This window comes from Nannospalax galili, unplaced genomic scaffold (genome assembly GCF_000622305.1).
Source record: "Nannospalax galili isolate Female #2095 unplaced genomic scaffold, S.galili_v1.0 scaffold158, whole genome shotgun sequence".
NCBI classification, from domain to species: Eukaryota; Metazoa; Chordata; class Mammalia; order Rodentia; family Spalacidae; genus Nannospalax; species Nannospalax galili.
In genome coordinates, this window is record NW_008345290.1 from 6,910,017 (window position 1) to 6,927,245 (window position 17,229).

Below are 17,229 nucleotides of genomic sequence, written 5' to 3' on the forward strand. Positions count from 1 at the left end.
CGGAAAGGATAATTTGTTTTCAGCTTTCAGTATTGAGAGTGTTCTGGCTGGCTTTCATAGATAGGCTACAACTTAAAACAAGGATTCAAGTTTGTGTTCCCATGGTTCTTAGATTTCGGATTGCTTTCACTTGTTTAAAATATACTAGGGCCTAGAAGATCCGCTTTCTCAGGCACTCAGGATCATGTCTAACATACTGTGAATCTGATGCTGTTGGCAAGCAAATAAGCAGTCAAGCTTTGCCCTAGTGAGGCTCCTTCATCACAGTCAAAGCCCAAGTTAGGACTAGCAGGACTGGCTGAGCTGACAAGGACTTCCTGCAGAAACTCAGTAGCCAGGTTCAGCCCTGATCCCAACTTTGGGGCCTATGGATCTGACAAAGGCTTCCCTGCTCTGGGTGTGGGCACACAAAGATGCTGCCTGCGGGTGCCCCTTCATTGGATCTCCCAGGCAGTTGCTAAGTAAAGGCCGCCGCCATCCGGTCGTGATCGTAACCGAGGCCTTGTCTGCGCAGAGGCCCACCAGGCCAAAATCCATGGGCCTAGGCAGCTTTCTTATGCACCCTTTCTTTGGCACACTCAGACCTATACATATACCCGTAGAGAAAAATAAAACCTCCAGGCTTTGCCTAAGCCAGCCCATTTCCCTCCCGAAGGATGGTTTGGAAAGGGGAAGAGAAAAAAGAATCAGACAGAAAGATGAACGCTGGAAGAAAATGAAAAGGAAATAAGAGAGCAAAAGAAAAAAGAAACAAGGGATTTAAAAAGGAAGGAAAGAACACAGAAAATACGTTAAAAAAAAAAAAACAGCGGCCACTCCTAGGAGCAGAGGGCTGGCTGGCAGAAAGGCAAGTGACAAGGCCAGGATCCTGGCCCCGACCGTTGGTTCTAGCTCTCCTGTCTCGGCCTGGGTCTCCACTGGTCTCCTCAGCTCATACCCGGATTAGAGTGGTGTGTATGTGTTCCAGGCCAGCCTTGCGGAAGAATGGCAGGGTCCCAGACAGCCGCAGGCCTCTAGTAGAGAAAGCTCAGGCTGCAAGCGAGCGCCCCTGACCTTGAATGGCTGGGGCCCCAGAATTCTTACCACGCCCCCGTTGTCCGAGAACCAGCAGCTAACCTGACTGTACCTGCTCCGGGCCTGGTGAGGGGGAGGAGGAGGCCGGCTGGCTGGCATAGCGCGGAAGAAGGCAGGAGGCTCCTCTTGCACTGGGAAGCCGAGGTTGCCACCGCAGACCTGGCAAGACTGGGGGCTGGACGCCCCTCCTGGCCAGCCCCCGCGCAGTACAGGTACCTGGAGACGATTTCAACTGAAGTAATGAAGGCAGTGTCGTGCTGTCGAGAGAAAGGTGGATCCCAACAACAGGAAACTACCTAAATCACCGACCAGTTCTCGTGTTGCCAGCTTGGGGCTGCCTCGCCCGCCGCCGCCGCCGCCGCCGCCGCCGCCGCCGCCGCCGCCTCTGCTGCCGCCACCGCTGCCGCCAAGGAGAAAACCCCGAGATCGTGCCTGACCCAGCCCCTTGGCAACCTGCACCAGCCTCCGCCACTGACTGCCCCAAACCCATGGTGGAGGAAGAAGCCACCGGTCCTCAGTAAGGTAAGCCTCAGAGAGGGAGAGTGAATGGGAGGGATGGGGAAGGCGAAGGGGGAGGAAAAAGGAGGGGAAGAGAGCGGGAAGGGGGAGAGAAAGGCAGCGTTTCCCCTCTCTCGCAGCTTAGCGGAGCAGCGCCGAGTGGCGGCAGCCTCGGGCGACTCGAAAGGCGCCGGGGACAGCTCACAGCCGGGTCCTGTGTCTGGCCGCGGCCTCTCCGGCTGGCTCACCGCAGCCTCTCCCTCTCCCCCTCTTCTCCCTCCTAGCCACCCTCCCGCGGAGGCGCGCGCTCCCGAGACCCTCCCCCGCTAGCGTCGCCCCCCCACCTCCGGCAAGCAGGAAACGCGTGGCCCTGCGGAGGGCCACCAGGTGGGGGAGGCCGAGCAGGGGGAGGGGGTGACCCTGGGCAGCCCGGATCGGGTCCATCTAACGGCGGCCGCAGACGCTAGTGCTGTTCAATGCGTGGGCCCTGCTCCACGGATTTAGGCTCGGGGTCACCCTGGGATCCCCTGCACCCGCAAAATAACTGGCATCTGCGAGCCTCTCTGGGGCTCCCGAAAGAAATCCTGTTTAGCCTCCTGGGTCTGTGGAGCTCGACTCTCAACTGAAACCACTGGTCCAAGACAGCCACAATCCAGATATACTAGCAAGTCATAAAACTGAACAAAAGCCGACAAACCTTAAGGCACCAGGGCTATAGGGCCCAGACAAATTACGACCGTCTAGGTAATATTTAAATAGATGCCTAAAGTAATTGCAGGGGGCTCAGGCTGGTCCTCCTGTTGTAAAAATGGTCGACGGGATAAAGTGGAAGGTGAAGATAAGAAGTCAAAAAAGAGGTAAAATTAAAAAGCTTCATTCCACAGCTTTTATTCTATAAGAACATAAACATCATCTCTTTTCCACTCACAGCAGCAATACAATATTAATTTATTCTGATTTAAGATTAGAAGTAAATAAAGCTAGAACTAACATTTATAATAACGATAGAATGCATTTGCTTAAACAAGATTGGCAATTTTCATAATAGACATTTATACAGATTTGTATTTATAGTTTTTTTCTTTTTCTGCACCTACAGGTTTGACCCTTTTATGCATGTAACTTCACAGTATAAAGGAAATCCAAACAATGTCTCCCGTCTCTCATTTTTCCACTTGTCCCATCCCTCCTAGGCTCCCATGATTTCAGAAAGCCTTTTAAAAAAGGTGGGGGGGGGATTAGAACAAAAAACAACTCTATAATTTAGGGAGAATTGTGGTGTGCTTTTTAAATGTTACCAATTGGTAACAATTTTAATGGCAAAAAAGATCCATTAAGTCCACATGTCTAAACAAAACTACACTATTTATCAACAGCCAAGATATGGAAATTCAGAGGTAAATGAAACATTTCAGTCAGGTAATGCAAGGCCTTAGACAAACTGGAAGAGAAGCTTCTTTCTATTGGCCTTTTTCTTTCTTTCTTTCTTTCTTTCTTTCTTTTTTAAAGCTGGGATATCTTACAGAAGAAGGAAAAATTAATCTTTGTGATTCTTTCTTTCTCACTTTTTCAGTCAACCAGTCAAGCTCTTTTGCTAACCTGCATGTCCATGACTGGATACTCTACTGTTGGCCAAGAAAGAAAAGAAGAAAGAAGAGAACTCAGGCCTGTTCTCCCTGATTAAACACAGCCCAGCACTCTAGGCAGGCGTAAGGGGAGGCGGCTCCTAGCACCATTGACCTCAGGCCAGACACCTCAGCGCCGCGGACAGTGGGACCTCGGGCTTCCGGCTAGGTTTACCCAGGGCTGGGCAGGAAACCAACTCCATGGAGGAGGACAGGGGCCGTTTCAAACAGTGGGACCTGGAGATAGCAAACCTAGCCCAGTCAGGGCTTGACAGAACAATCTCTGTGTAGAATTTTAGCACAGTATGGCTTTTTCCCCCAGAAAACAAGTAAACCAACAACAAGCAAATAGACAAAGAAACAGAAAGTCAGAACAAACCAGCCCTGCACGGATGTGACGGCCCTGGAGATGGAGAGTGTGGGAGGGAGAAATGGGCCTCCGGCACAGGTGCGAGTTCTGGGGCAAAGACTGAAGACAGAGGGAGGGGTACAGGCGCTCTGGGAGCCTGGAAGCGAAAACGCGGCGTTGGCGTCGCCTAGAAGCTTCACTTCATCAGGAAAAATTAAAATTGGCTGTGAGCTCCCGGATTCGGTTTTCTCGGTTCATTTTCTTCAGTTTCATCCTACGGTTCTGAAACCAGATTTTTACTTGTCGGTCAGTGAGGTGGACACTACGGCTGATCTCTAGGCGCCGTTCCCGAGTAAGATACATGTTGAACAGAAACTCCTTCTCCAGCTCCAGGGTCTGGTGCTTCGTGTAGGGGCAGCGTTTCTTCCGGCCGCTCTTTGCAGTGAGCCAGTTGGCTGCGTTTTCGCCTTTGGAATTGCCTGGAGTTTAAGAGAATACAGAGGAGAAGGTTAAGTCGAGGCCACTGTAGCTGTATGAAGGGGGTAAATTCCGGATGTCTTTCCCATAGAGGGATGCCCTATGTCACAGAGAGAGGGTTATGCCCTCCTTTGACTTTCAGAGAATAAGCAATTCCTTCAAAAGGCATGACAAAATCGAGTGGGCCTCAAATCCACACTCATTCTCCCAATTTACATTTGCCTCTACTTTTTTTTCCAAGCACCTGTTTTAGTACCACTCTGCGGGGCGCTCGTAGACTGAAAGGCCTGAGCAGGCAAGGCCGTACATCTTGAACTTAACGCCTTTCTCTGCATCTCGCCCTGTGGCAGGCAAGCATTTCCTGCAGCCCCCAAGCTGGGGGTAAGGGGTGCTTACTTGAATAAGGGGCTGGCAGCTCCGCTGTCTCACCTCAGCCCCCTAGACTGCCCAAAGGCGGAGGAACAGGGCATAGTTGAGCCAATAGGCAAGTCCTGCAAAACCGATTCTGAGGTCAAGGGCCCTTCCTCTAGTGTCTCTCCAAGAATCAGGGGTATGCAGCCGGGCGGTTCTGAATCCCAGAGAAGCAAAAGCTCTCCCAAGCTTTCAGCACAGGGCCCAGGCGTCCCGGCAGGATCTGCCTTTTCTTCCCCTTGCAACAAAGATTCCTGCCCCTCCCGCAACTTTGAAAAAGGCATGGGGGATCGTAAACTCGAACTTCGCCGGTTAATGGGCTTATTTATTGGCACTGGCGACTGCTTATTTTGGATGCCTTACAAACATCCTTGCTATCTGCGGGCGAGCACTTTCCCTCCCTCCCCCTCCCCCCGCGTGGGCCGCGCCGTGCAAGCTGGACCGGGCACCAGCGCTTGGGGTGCTCCCAGCCACAAGAAAGTGCATGCACTGGAGGAGGGCTGCTCTCTGGTGTCCTCGCCCCGAGCCAGGGTGAACTGGGGCCAGTGCTAAGGATGTCTTCGTGTGGGGCACTAAGCCGGACATGAATTTTTACTGCGTCCCCATGTCCAAATATTAAAACGCAAGTTCACAAGGTCAGCCTGCCTACAGCTTGGGCCAAGGCCGGCGGCTGTTGGCTGCTGTGAGGGCTCCTGGTTCTCTGCTCCATCCAGTCTGCCCGCCTGCCTTCATCCCTCTGCGGTGCCTTGCTTACCCAGGGAGTCCTTCTCCGGCGAGGCTTTGCTGTTCTCGGAAGGGGCAGGGGACAGCTCCTCAGCCGCCGAGGATGACGCGTGCGCCTCCTCGTCGCCCTGCGAGCCCCCGCCGCCCCCGCTGCAAACCAGCGTGGGCTGTGGCGAGGAATCTAGGGCTCGCTCCTTCCCAGACGCCTCAGCCGAACAGGAGGCTAGTGCGGGCGGCGGGTCGAAGCCGCGCCCCGGGGGCTGCGCCGGGAAGGGGCTGGCGGCGAGCTGGGGCGCACCGCCGCCACTGCTATAGCCCTTGGCCGTGCTGTAGGCCTGCGACAGGCGGAAGTAGCCGGGCACTGGCACTCCGCTGGAGGCGCCCAGGGCGCAGCCGTCGGGCGGCGGGCCGCGCGGGAAAGGGGCCAGATCCGCGGCGGCGGAGGAACCTTTGGGGCATTTGTCCGCAGAATCGTAGAGGCAGTAGGAGCTCTCTTCTTTGATGTTCTGCGCAAAAGAACATGAGGTGGCCTGTGGCGGGGGCTGGGGTGGTTGCGGCAGGGGTGGCGGCTGCTGCTGGGGCTGTTGTTGCTGCGGCGGCTGCGGCCCCTCGGGCGTTTCCATCCGGCAGGACCGGGACGCGTCTAGCCACAGGTCTATGGGCGCCGGTGCATAACCGTGCGTCCCAGGACCCAGGCCCCCGCTCCCGCCACCGCCGCCAGGTGACGCCGCCTCATTACGCTTGCTGCCCAGTGAGGGGAAGAGCCCGCAGTTTTGCAGCCCGTAGGGCAGGTCGGTGGCGGGCTGCAGGTAGACCCCGCCGTGGGCGTAGTAACCGCCTCCGCCGCCTCCCGCGCCACCTCCACCACCACCCGCCTCGCCTCTGCCCGAGCTGATGAGCGAGTCGACCAAAAAAGAGTTCGCGGCTGGACTCTCCGAGCATGACATTGTTGTGGGATAATTTGGCGAAGGGAGCAGATAGCCCTTTCTGGCTGACATTTCTTGTGCAAAACATGCTGAATACGATTAGCAATCCCCCCGCACCGCGGCGGGCGCCCACAGCCAATCCTGAGCCAGAGTTTCCGTGCGACCACTCCCAGTTTGGTTTCGTAGGCGCAGGGCCGCTCTCCGAGGGCGCCCTCTGAGCCCGCGATTGATAGAAATATGTAATCTGTATTGATGGGCACTCCTGACTCCTATGGCCCAAAGGCTGGGAGCTGTGGGGGCTACCTCAAAGAGGCTGCTGAGGGACCTGACTCTTGCGCTCGCCCCGCCCCAACTCAGACCTGAGCCCCATGCAAGGGTCTATTGGAAGCGCCCTTGGGCCTTGCGCAGTTAACAAGTGGGGTGTTTATGGCGCGCACCCTAGCCTGCCTTAGAAGCTCCCATGTCTGTTGTGGAGTGGTCACGAGAGCCCATGTCCCTCCTTGATCACTTAAGCGGGCCCTGTTGTGGTCTTACTGCTCTGTTCATTTCTGGACCTGGAGTTGGTGGCATCTCAGAAATTTGACTTAACAAAGTGGCTGACTGGTACTAATACTGTCATGACCCTCAGAGTGCCCAGAAACCATAGTTAAACTGGAACTGGCTATTACCATATCCAACACCTGGCACAGAATGTAGTCTGAAATGCAAGGATTGCTTGCTGTCTCCTAGTCCCCACCACTCTCCTACTCTGCAGGGTGACCAGTCAGGATTTTCTCTTTCGTTGTGCTCATGGAGTTCACCTTCTCTACTATCATTCAGCCTTTGCACACTTGGTCACCGCGAGGTGAAAAATCAATGGACTGGCAGCGTTGGCAAAAGAATTCCCCACCCCCAGGCCAGAAGGCAGAGCCAAATACAGCACACTCCCCATCATCCTGAGGAGATACCCCCAAGCTCACTTCCTGTAGGGGACTGGAATGTTGGTCCTAGGGTCTTTGGTCTTTCTAGATTGGGAAACCTGGAGGGGAAATCCTGGAGGAATGTGCCCAGGACACATCTCTGCCACCCCCCCCTTTAGCTTTAGCATTCCTGTACTCCCCAAGGTTATGATAAAAAAAAAAATCTATACACTCTTGCCTTGCTGTACCCACCCCTTTTCCTCCTTCCCCTCCAAACCCAGGGTTAAGGCAGTGTTCACTTTAGCCACTGTTCATTTTAACACAGCCGGTGGTAAGGAACTGCGGTCCCTTAGAGGCTGAGCTGGGTTTGTGGCCCTGCTAAAGAGAATCTAGAGGCCAGGCACTTTGCTTAGCAGATACTGGGCCTTACTCAGGGGTGCTTTCTTAGGCAACTGGAGATGGCCAGCCTGGGGTGATAGCCCCCACTTTTGGGCCTCATACCAGGCTCCAGGAAATGCACCCTTTTCTGGTAACATCTAGTGGAGTCCAGGCAGTCCATGGTTTGCCCTCAACCTGTGGATTACAAGGTCTCCAGGATGTTCCAGGCCTACTAGGCCTGCCAGCTCCAGGTGGACCTGGTGACTGCCCATATCCCAGGAAATAGATCATCGCTCAGGCCTCTGTCTACTGCAGGGAAAGACTAGAGCATCTGGATGGTCTTGTTCTGGTTCCCACCAGAATGAACCCAGTCAGAGGACAAAGACAAGCCTGAGAGCAAAAATCGCATAGGAAAGCTGGTTAGGTAGAAGCCAGACTCTTGCTTCTGAGACTCAAACAGCTGCTGTTGGTTGTGGCTGGCTGCCTAGCCGTGCCCAAGAGGTTATGCCTCTGCTAGTGCTAGCAAGGCGCTCTAGCCACTTCTACCTCAGTGGCCCTCAAGGACTGGCTTAGAGGAGGAGGCATCTAAATGCAAAAGAAGTGGATGGAGAGGAAAAAGAGGGGCAGAAGGATGGAACAGAAGAACAGGAGGTGAGGGAAATGAGAGAGAAGGGGGGCACAGATGAAAGCCAGCTCTCAGCCCAGCTGGAATTTTCAAGCTGCAGCAGTAGCTTGGGAGAATAAAAGCTACATCTGTATGACACATACAGATGTGTCATACAAATCAGTAGGTCTCTGATTTGCTCCTATACCCAAAGCCAAGAAAAATTTCACCTAGGTAGACCAGAGTGTTGAAAAGCTTCAGAACACTATAGCCTATGGCCCTACTTTAAGCTTCCAGGATCTGCATGGTCCCTCCCTACTCTGCTTACCAGATGGGTGGAAATGCTGTATTCAGCAGTGCCACCTAGAAATGCCCAGAAGATGGGGCTGCCTGAAAAAGACACTTGGCTCTTCAGCACTTCTGGAACCTCTCTGGAAAGCTGTTATATGTGGAAATAAAAATAGGTCCCAAGAGTGAGTTTTTAAGAAGGAGCCCCTGCAGGTCAATGGGTTAGAGCCTAGCATTGTCCTTATCTGCATCCCATGCAGAAAAGAGCTTCCCTGCTGGATGTTTCAAAGGGCTAGTGACCATTGGAGAATATGTTTGAGATGGGAGACACTACAAGAATAAAGTAAAAGGCAAGGCTATAAACCCCTTTCCTAACCTTCTAGGATATCAGGGACCCCTCTGGAAAATCTAAGACTAGTGCTGAATTATGTTGTGAAAATTCCAAGTCTGTGCAGTCCCATGATTTGATGCACAACTTTCAAGTTCATAGACTACCCTCCAAAGCCTTCTTAAGCACTCTAGAGCATCCGGGATTCTCCTGAGACTCCCCAATTTGACTGGTAAAATAAGCCAGGTGCTAGGCTGTAGACAGCTCAGGCCAGTCCTAGCCAAGGTCCTGCCGGACAGCCAAACGGACTTGTAGGCTAGGTGGAATCCAGAAACCTGCACTTGCCAACCAAGGTTAAATACTCAGCTCAGTACTGCATCCACGATAAAAACTACCTCTGCTAAAAAGAGTGGAGGAATTAAATGGCCTACTCCAGCCTCACAGACTGTGGCATTGGCACTTGGATCTTGATCCAGCTTTGTAGGGAGCTGGATGTGTCCTCAATTATGACTTTTCTTCCCCTTTCGATAAACCAAATCTAATTTGAGTTTCTTTTTCTTTCTTTCTTTCTTTCTTTCTTTCTTTCTTTCTTTCTTTCTTTCTTTCTTTCTTTCTCTTTCATGGTTGTGTGTGTGTGCCTGTGTGTGTAAGCCTTGATGGAAGTCTCTCTCTCTCTCTCTCTCTCTCTCTCTCTCTCTCTCTCTTTCTCCCCTATGCTCTCTATCCAACCCCCACTAGAACTTGCTGAGCAGTAAACAAAAAGAGAGACAACAATGTAACCCAGGGCAGAGGAGCATAATGTGGCTCAAACTCAGAAACTCAAGTTAAAAACCATCTAGTGCATCCTGGCCCTTTTGTCTGGAGCCCAAGTCATCCCCTAGCCACCCCTAAGGCTCCTGTGCCTCTCTAGACTACACAGTGAGGTGTTAGCCTCCTCAATAAAATATTCTGTTTATCCATCTCCTTGGCTTTCCTGAGATTCGCTGTCCCCAAGGGATTAAGTATAGTGATTGCCTTTGGTTTGCTTTCTTTCCCTTTTGCCCTTCCTTCCAGTTGTTGAATTCCTTTCTCTTCCTCAAAATGCCTTTGACCTAAAATCCTTGGTGCCTGCTTGTCTTAACTCGGCTTGTGCTGCTGTTACATCGCCGCCACTGCCAGAGTCTGTGTTTTCTTCGGAAATAAATATTGCCGGTTTCTACCTGGTGATAAAGCCCACTCCCTCCCTGGAGCCACAGTAAATGCCAGGCACACAGAACAAGTGAGCTGAGGATTACTCTGCATTTTTTTGATTGCAGATTCCTCTTCCTGAGTAGGCCCTTGCAAGCCCAAGAAATAAATTCTTATTACAAAAAGAAGTTGCATTTTTTTTCCTTAGGACTAAAAGAAAATTTAGGTTGTGAGATTGAGGTACATGGAGGCCATTCTCAATGTTTTTTGTCCTCCAAGTTATCCAGAGGGCCGTAGGACTGAGTTGCAGCCACATGGAGGAAAATTATTATAGCTTCCACATATCCAGGCATTAACAAAAATTCTGAACTCCCATTCATGAATTTATTAATAACTAAAAATTTTCCATATGCAATAACATTCCTTTCCTGTTACTCTTTAAGAATGTCAGCATTTCCAGGGATATTTGATATGTTTCTTTTGACTCTATCAGGTGCAACCTAGTCTCAACTTTAAATATTTTCCTTTTTTTTTTTCTAAGTCTAAGGATGGAGCTGGTCCTTACCCGTTAGTGGGGGAAGTGCTGAGGTTTTTTTTTCATGCTACACTTTGAGTAAAGTATTCTTAGTTTTGTTAGTAAGGAACTGCCTTTGGCCTGGAAACTGGAGGCAGCTCCCTGACTGTAGGAAGAGCTCCCACTGCAGGCTCTTAGCTCTGGGAGTGGGCGCTCAGCTCATTCCTTCTCAGGGCTGCTTTTTTTCTGGCATCACTTAAAGCCCATGCTTTTTTGGTAGCCCATGCACTACCAAAGAGTAGTAACTCATAAGTACAATTTACACTAACACACATGTGAACAGAGGCAGCACCTACTTTTTCTGGAATTCCTTTGACTCATTCATGTCTGTATATTTGGGGGAAAGTAAACAACTATTCCAAGAAACAAATGAAAAACTACTGAAATAAGAATTTAAATATGGGAGAAACAGGGAATCATAATCTGGCCTCCAAAAATATAAGCACTTTGATTCTTTAAAACTTGTCTTGTGTAAGTCCTGAAGGAATAACTGCTGGATCAGACTTTATCCTCCATGACATTTTAAAAAATGCATCTGATATTTACTGAAGTAGTTTTGCATAATTTGCAAAATATACAACAACCCTCCTCATTTTAACATCTAGGAAATTATGCAAAATGCCAACAAGAATTAAGGTGGTACGTTCCAAACAGCAATACGGAGCCTTCTCCCACAGCCTCAAGAAAGCAAATGCGACTTCTTAGAATTGACCTTTTTTGGGAACAAAGGTTTCCTCCAGCCTCCTCCAGCCTCCTCAGCAGACCTCTAGACTGTACCTAGAAGGAAACCAGTAACCGCTGGCCGTCTGCCCCGGGAATAAGTCTGCTTTAAGGGACCACAAATGCTGACCACCCCATTGTTTCCAGGGAGAAACTTTGTTTTCCCGGTCCTGCCATTTCTCTCTCTCTCTCTCTCTCTCTCTCTCTCTCTCTCTCTCTCTCCAACTCTCTCTCTCTCTCTGAACAACTCTAATCCCAACACAGCTGGAACCTTTCGCTCGATGTCGACCATGTCCAACTCATTTAGATCTGAGTATTTCAGCGAAATCTAAAGATCACCTTGAGTGAGAAGCTTGGGTGGAATACTGGCACATGGCGCTAAAACCGACTTTTCCACTTAGGCCTTCCTCTTCTTTCCAACCGCAGGGAGCGGTGGGGTGGCGGGTGGCGAATGCGCTTCTCCCTCCCCACAAACCAAATCGCGCTCCAGAGCTTTGCTCGGACCTTAGCCACCTCCCCACTCCCATCTCCACGACAGCGAAATCCGTAAACTGGTGGCCTCTTACCTTGACACATTTCTGAAATCACTACCAAGGGTCAGCTGGCTTCTCCACGTCGCGCCATGCGGAGAGGCCTAGCGAAGGTGCGTTGCTTTAAATTATAACCCCAATCACTTCTTGAGCGTGAGCCCCCCTTTTTGATACTAAAGGGAGAGGGACCAGTGAAATAACGTACCGTGCTGCTCTTAGTATCAGAAGCGAACAAAGGCCAAGAATCACGCTGGGGTTCCCGGCTCCCTGGCGGCTTTGACATTGATCGGAAGTGCGCCATCTCGTGGTGGCTGTACGCCTAGGCCGGGCTGGAGATCCAGCCTGCAGCTCTCAGCAAGGGAAGCCGGCTCCAGGCAGAGAAAGAGGGAAAGAATGTGCCCAGCCCGCTGCTATTGGGATCTCATTTTTACATCTAAGAAATTGCTGCAAAACCCCAGCCGGGTTTATAGCGGCGCATTCCAAATATGCAAATTGGCCGGCCCAGGACGGGTTTACGACCACATTGTCACAGCCATCGGAGGATGGGCTTTTATAGGGCTCAGAAATCAAACCAGCGACCGCCAGAAAGCAGTTCTTCTGGCTAGACTCTAGCAACTTGAGAGACTTTGGTTAATCTTTAACCATCCCAAAGGAAGTTTTTTCCTAAACCAGGCTTCCTGGCCCACCCATTTGAGCCCCCCCTCAGGAGGTCCCTTGTTCGTCTCTGTGTGTCTATCAACCTAGACATTCATCTAGGGGTCTCTCTCTCCCCTTTCAGCTCCGTTTCCCCTGTGGCGCTAGACAAACACACAAACAAACAGATCAGGGTCTGGAGCCTGAGGCCTCTCTCCAAATGCAACCTTCTCCATTCTTTGGCCCTGCCTGGGTGGCTGGAGAGAGAGTGGGGTGGTTAACAAAAGGCTCTGTCCTTTTGGCCCAGCCCCTCAAGGTTATGGGTGATGTCCAAATTTAACGGAGAAGTTCAAAGGCAGCAAATAAAGAGCAAAGCGGACATCTTTCTTTCCCCAAGGGAAACCACTGCCTCAGGAGCTAGGCAAGAAACACATTTAGAGACTCCTGAGAGTCAGCTCTGTCTTGGTACCTAGGCTGATGCCCCATTTGCTGAAGAGATCCACAAGGTATAGCCACGGGGACTCTATTCAGTGCTGAGGTGAACAAGGTTAGCCTGGGCCAGGCATTGGTCATTGCAGGCCCCCAAGGCCTTCTGGAGGACTGAAGTCAGTTGGAGGAGTAAAGTCTCTTAGTCTAGGCCTTGAGCTAAGAGCATCCCTAGGAAGCTACTTTCCAGAAGGACATGGCCTTGGCTTCCTAAGCTTGGCTTCTATTGTAACTAAATCCTGATTCTGTCACCTCCTCATCCCTTCTCCCCTGGGACCTGGTAACTTGTCCCTTTACTGGTAAAAGGGTATTGGATGAGGGAAGACATTTGGCTAAAACACAAGCAGGGAGAGGAATGTCACACTAGGACCCAAAACTCAAGTTTCCACCCTCTTTATTTTCCTTGTGCTCTGTTGTTTGTGTGCTGGGAAATACATGGTGAGTAAGAAATGGCAAACACACTCATCACAGACTGAGCCACCAGAGACTTCCCAACAGGTTGAGGCAGAAAAGATTCAAATAGAGGGTGCCTGGGTCCCCAGATGAAATGTCCAGGTCTTGGTAGGCTTCCTCCAAGCATCTTCCCCAACACTTTTCAAATGATGTAATGTTGTAAGAAGCTAGAAAGACCATCTTAACACTCCTCCAGTCACTCTCTCCAGCACCTCCAAAGAAATCAACTAATGGCAAAAAAAAAAAGAATATCAAAACAAATTATGTTATGGTTCCTTTATTTACAAGTCTTTTGAACATCATCCCTGTATGAAGCATACATTCAAATATTTTTAGCAGTGAGCAAGTTTAACCGTGGAACACTGTAAACAGAGCCTTTAAATATTTTTATTATCACCCCCCTACATTGCAGCTTAAAATTCACTTTGGTTCCTTCAGGGAAATATATATATATATATAATATAGTATTTATCTTTTAAAATAATTCCAAATCACTCTCCAGCTCTTGATTGCCAGAAGCTTCTAGGCTCAGTTCTGAGCCAATGAGGGCAGAGTTCAGCTTAGTTACCAAGGACTTGGGGGGGGGGCTCCAGCCACTCATAGCCAAAGCTGAGGACCCACTGCCTAGGCCTGCTGTTCTGCTTGACACTGGCTGAATTCAAGCTTCCTTAATGTGCTGGAGACTGCCAAACAACCGCACTCCACAGGCATTTCCTGCAGAGATTGAGGGGCCAGCAGCCTGGGTGCTGCCTCTGGATTTTTAGGTGTCTTCAACCTTGGGAGTAGTCAGCTTTGTGACCAAACTTTGGGCTTGAATGTCAGACTGAAATGAGGACTCCAGCCCCTTGGGAGAAAGAAAACCCAGGTGGGCTGCAGGAAGTGGCTAGCTGCTGGGAACTCAGGCCTGGGAGTAGTGAGATGGGTAGCTAGGAGGAGAGAAAAGATGCAAATGTCACCTGGATAGATTTCTCCATTCCTCCAGGATCCCTAGCCTTCTCCCATCTCATAGTTAACTATCACTTAGTCCAACTGCTTTTCACTTTGCCTTTGGAAACCAGGCCCACTGTGGGCATCTAGGAATCCTTCCCTTCCCTCCTGCCTGTCACCAAGCTGAACTGGATTGGAGAGCATACAACTTCTTGACTTAAGAGTCCTGGGGTGGGCAGCTTAAGTGCAGAGGGTCCTGGGGGGGAGATGGCCTCTAGGGGGCTCTGGCAGGGGGCCCAGTCCCCAGTGGAGGCCACACCCAGTCCAGAGCTCTTGCAGGCTCTAAGAGTAAACCACCAGGGGTCCCAAACCATTCATTCTAGTTGATTCAGAACTCTCAGAATCCAATTATTAATAGGAATCTTAACCATGGAGATCTTAACTGAGAGAGTTCCAGGCAGGCCCCTTTCTGTTGGGCTACCTCCTTGTAGCCACCCTCTCTCCAACATCTCCTTTTTCTCAAATCACTGTATGTCTTGACCTTGTCAAAGGCAAAATCTGCATATTATTTCACATGTATGAAGCCCCCCCTCCCAATTCCAGTGGGCTGGAGCCTTAGAGAAGTGGATTGGCTGAGTAGTACTGTAACCGGTCTCTGTTAATTTTTTTTTCCTTCATTCTTCTGTTTTGAAACCAGATTTTGACTTGTCGGTCGGTGAGGTTGAGCATGCGGGACAGTTGGAGACGTTTCTCTTTGTTGATGTAGACGCTAAAGAAGAACTCACGCTCCAGCTCCCGAATCTGGTACTTGGTGTAGGGGCAGCGCTTTTTGCGGGTGCGTTGGCCACCTAAGGAAGTAGAAAAGGGTCAGCTAGGCATAGAGGTTGCAACCCACCCCAGAGTTCTGAGTGGAGGAAAAAGTCTGGCCATGGGGATTGGAGGCCCAGTTCAAGCCCCCTCCAGGTTTCCCCAGATTCCTATTGCCGGCCAGGGACAAGCTGCAGTAGGAGGGAGTTCAGCCTCAGATAAAAGCCAGCTCCCTAGATAGGCCCCCAGGGAAAGGTCTCAGGCTGCCCCTAGAGCAGAAAGGAGGGCTCCCCACAGTAACAGGCAAATACGCGCTGCCTAAACTCCTTTAAAAACAGTGGAGTGGGGGTTTGCTGGCTGAGCCTAGCCCTGCCAGACTAAACAAACAGCCGCCTGAAGGCATTTCACCTTCAGCACCTGGGCCGCCAGTTCCCGAGGCAGTAAAGTTATCCTGGCCTCAAACTTTCCCGGTTGCCGCCGTCGACCCCCCCCCCCTTAACATCTGGGGCCGCTGCCCGTCTTTGTCAGCCGGTGATCACCGGCTCCTGTCTCTTCACCGCCTCCCAACTCTCCAGAGGTGGGAGGTGGCAGAGAAAGCCCTCAACCCCGGGCCTTCACTGAGCATTGCCACTACACAGCCAGAGCGCCCTAGGCAGGGCAGGGATGCTATTTGAGAGAGGATGGAGGGAAGAGAGGTTTCCCTAAGCTTCAGGCAGGATCTACTTGCTCCCCCCCCCTTTAAAAAAGCCCACAAGACCAAAAAAGAAAAAATTGCTTTGACAGATTTAATAACAATTGTGAATAACATGCAGTTGGACAGAAGGCGGCACGTAATTGCCACCGTGCCAGAGGAAAATGGCTTCCTTTGGACAAAAAGGCCAACTTTGGGTTAATTTGTTTCTTTTAATATATTGCTCGAGCTAAGCGGGCTACTTTATCTGTTAAATGCGCTCCTAGCGCCATCGTTAAACAGCGATGCCTTTGAATCCCAGCCGGGACTGGAGTCCCGCCGCAACACATGGCTTTTATAAAAATCTCCGGATTACCTCGCTATCAAAGGCTCCTGAAACCCTTGTAGGGGGAATTTACAGGCGCCCACCTCCGGCTCCCCAGCCCGGAGCTGGCCTCCAGCGTACCGATCTGCTGAGTTTGGGAGCTGAGAAGGGAAAAAAGGAAAAAAGGGGAGTTGTGTTTTTGGTTTTTGTTTTTTTTTCCTAGGCATGCCTTGGCCGATGGGTATTTCACGGCCAATTTCAGCACTCGCCACGTGATCTCTCCTTGTATAACAAAGTTTTGTTGGGGGAAACCTAAAGGCCCTTCATAAACCTTATATGCTTATAAAACAGCATATAAAAATTTAACAGCGGTGCTGCGCTAGATTTCCAAACTCCCCTTTCATAAAGCGCAGGGCGCTGCCTTTATACGTACTGGAGCCGCCGGTCTTGTCCTCAGTGTGGCCGGAAGAGGACTCGGGACTGCTGCTGCTCTCGGGGCGCCGCCGTCGTTCCTTCTCCTCCGCCGCCGCCTCCCGACAGCCGCCGCCGCCGCTGTCCGAACTTGAAGTTGCGGTCGCGCCGGGGGCAGCAGCCGCGGCAGCCGCGGAGGTCGCGGCGGCCGTGGGGGGCCCTTTCTCGGCGTTCTTCTCCCCGGGGTAGTCGGAGGAGGCGAGGTTTTCCGGGGTGCCGTAGGCGGTCTCGAAAAACTGGTCGAAAGCCTGCGGCAGAACGCCGTTCCTGCCCACGGTGCTATAGAAATTGGACGAGACGGCGGGGGTGGGGTGGTGGTAGACGTTGGCCGAGCTCTTGGCCAGCACGTCGCCAGGCACGCCGGCCGCGCTGGGCGCCTGCAGACAGTCTCTGTGCACGAGCTCCTCCGCGGAGTAGCAGTGGGCCAGATTGCCGCGGGGGTGCCATTTAGTGGCGGGCTCAATGGCGTATTCTCTGAAGGTCACTTCGCGCACGGGTTGGACCTGGGGCAGGTTGGAGGAGTAGGAGTATGTCATGGGGCGCGAAGACGGGGTCTGGGGTAGAAAAGAAGGGAGGCTGGAGAAATCTGGACCCGAGACGTAGTAAGTACAACTTGGCAAATACATGTTAGAGGAGCAGGGACCACGCTCATCAAAATCCATCATTGGGCTACCTTGGGCTCTCCGCAGTAGCCGAGCTTAACATGATTCTTCACTGCAGCTGCCTCTTTGAAGCGGATCCGTGAAGTAGAAATTTGGAGACGTAAGCTGACGTGGAAATCTATCCCCATCCTTAGCAGGGAGGTGCTGGTCATGTGACCCGATGTTGAAATTGACAAGCTGCGAGCTAGTCCCGGCTTTTTTTTTTTCACTCCCCCCTTCCTTTT

General features: G+C 51.4%; 2 protein-coding genes and 1 long non-coding RNA gene across 5 annotated transcripts; 1 reads left to right on the forward strand and 2 right to left on the reverse strand.

The window, feature by feature from the left end:
• The first annotated feature begins 1,137 nt into the window (after positions 1 to 1,137).
• LOC115071776 lies at positions 1,138 to 3,277 on the forward strand. Its single transcript, XR_003850849.1, has 3 exons — positions 1,138 to 1,596; positions 1,713 to 2,429; positions 3,146 to 3,277. It is a non-coding gene; the product is annotated as an uncharacterized LOC115071776 (long non-coding RNA).
• Positions 2,445 to 11,864, reverse strand: Hoxa10 (homeobox A10). Of its 3 annotated transcripts, XM_017800231.2 has the most exons (3): positions 11,777 to 11,794; positions 11,608 to 11,675; positions 2,445 to 4,025 (listed from the first exon to the last, which is right to left on the reverse strand). In XM_017800231.2, the coding sequence occupies exons 2-3, from the start codon at positions 11,615 to 11,617 to the stop codon at positions 3,751 to 3,753; spliced, it is 285 nt and encodes a 94-aa protein (XP_017655720.1). In that variant the 5' UTR covers positions 11,618 to 11,675; positions 11,777 to 11,794; the 3' UTR covers positions 2,445 to 3,750. The 3 variants fall into 3 exon arrangements, 2 of the variants coding, with proteins under 2 accessions (XP_017655720.1, XP_008839732.1); XM_008841510.2 differs by lacking the exons at positions 11,608 to 11,675; positions 11,777 to 11,794 and adding an exon at positions 5,189 to 7,136; XR_001872648.2 differs by lacking the exon at positions 11,608 to 11,675 and having other exon boundaries at positions 3,888 to 4,025; positions 11,777 to 11,864.
• A 1,540-nt stretch (positions 11,865 to 13,404) lies between these two features.
• On the reverse strand, positions 13,405 to 17,062 carry Hoxa11 (homeobox A11). Its single transcript, XM_008841512.2, has 2 exons — positions 16,306 to 17,062; positions 13,405 to 14,918 (listed from the first exon to the last, which is right to left on the reverse strand). The coding sequence occupies exons 1-2, from the start codon at positions 17,006 to 17,008 to the stop codon at positions 14,686 to 14,688; spliced, it is 936 nt and encodes a 311-aa protein (XP_008839734.1). The 5' UTR covers positions 17,009 to 17,062; the 3' UTR covers positions 13,405 to 14,685.
• Between the last annotated feature and the right edge of the window lie 167 nt (positions 17,063 to 17,229).

What these genes read in the sequence shown, in the direction of transcription:
- Hoxa10 (XM_008841510.2), bottom strand. Translation starts at nt 6,155, where the DNA reads ATGTCAGCCAGAAAGGGCTATCTGCTCCCTTCGCCAAATTATCCCACA. An exon ending in GCCGGAGAAGGACTCCCTGG is followed by an intron (nt 4,026 to 5,188) that starts GTAAGCAAGGCA and finishes CTTAAACTCCAG; the next exon opens with GCAATTCCAAAGGCGAAAAC.
- Hoxa11 (XM_008841512.2), bottom strand. Translation starts at nt 17,008, where the DNA reads ATGATGGATTTTGATGAGCGTGGTCCCTGCTCCTCTAACATGTATTTG. An exon ending in GGACAAGACCGGCGGCTCCA is followed by an intron (nt 14,919 to 16,305) that starts GTACGTATAAAG and finishes CTACTTCCTTAG; the next exon opens with GTGGCCAACGCACCCGCAAA.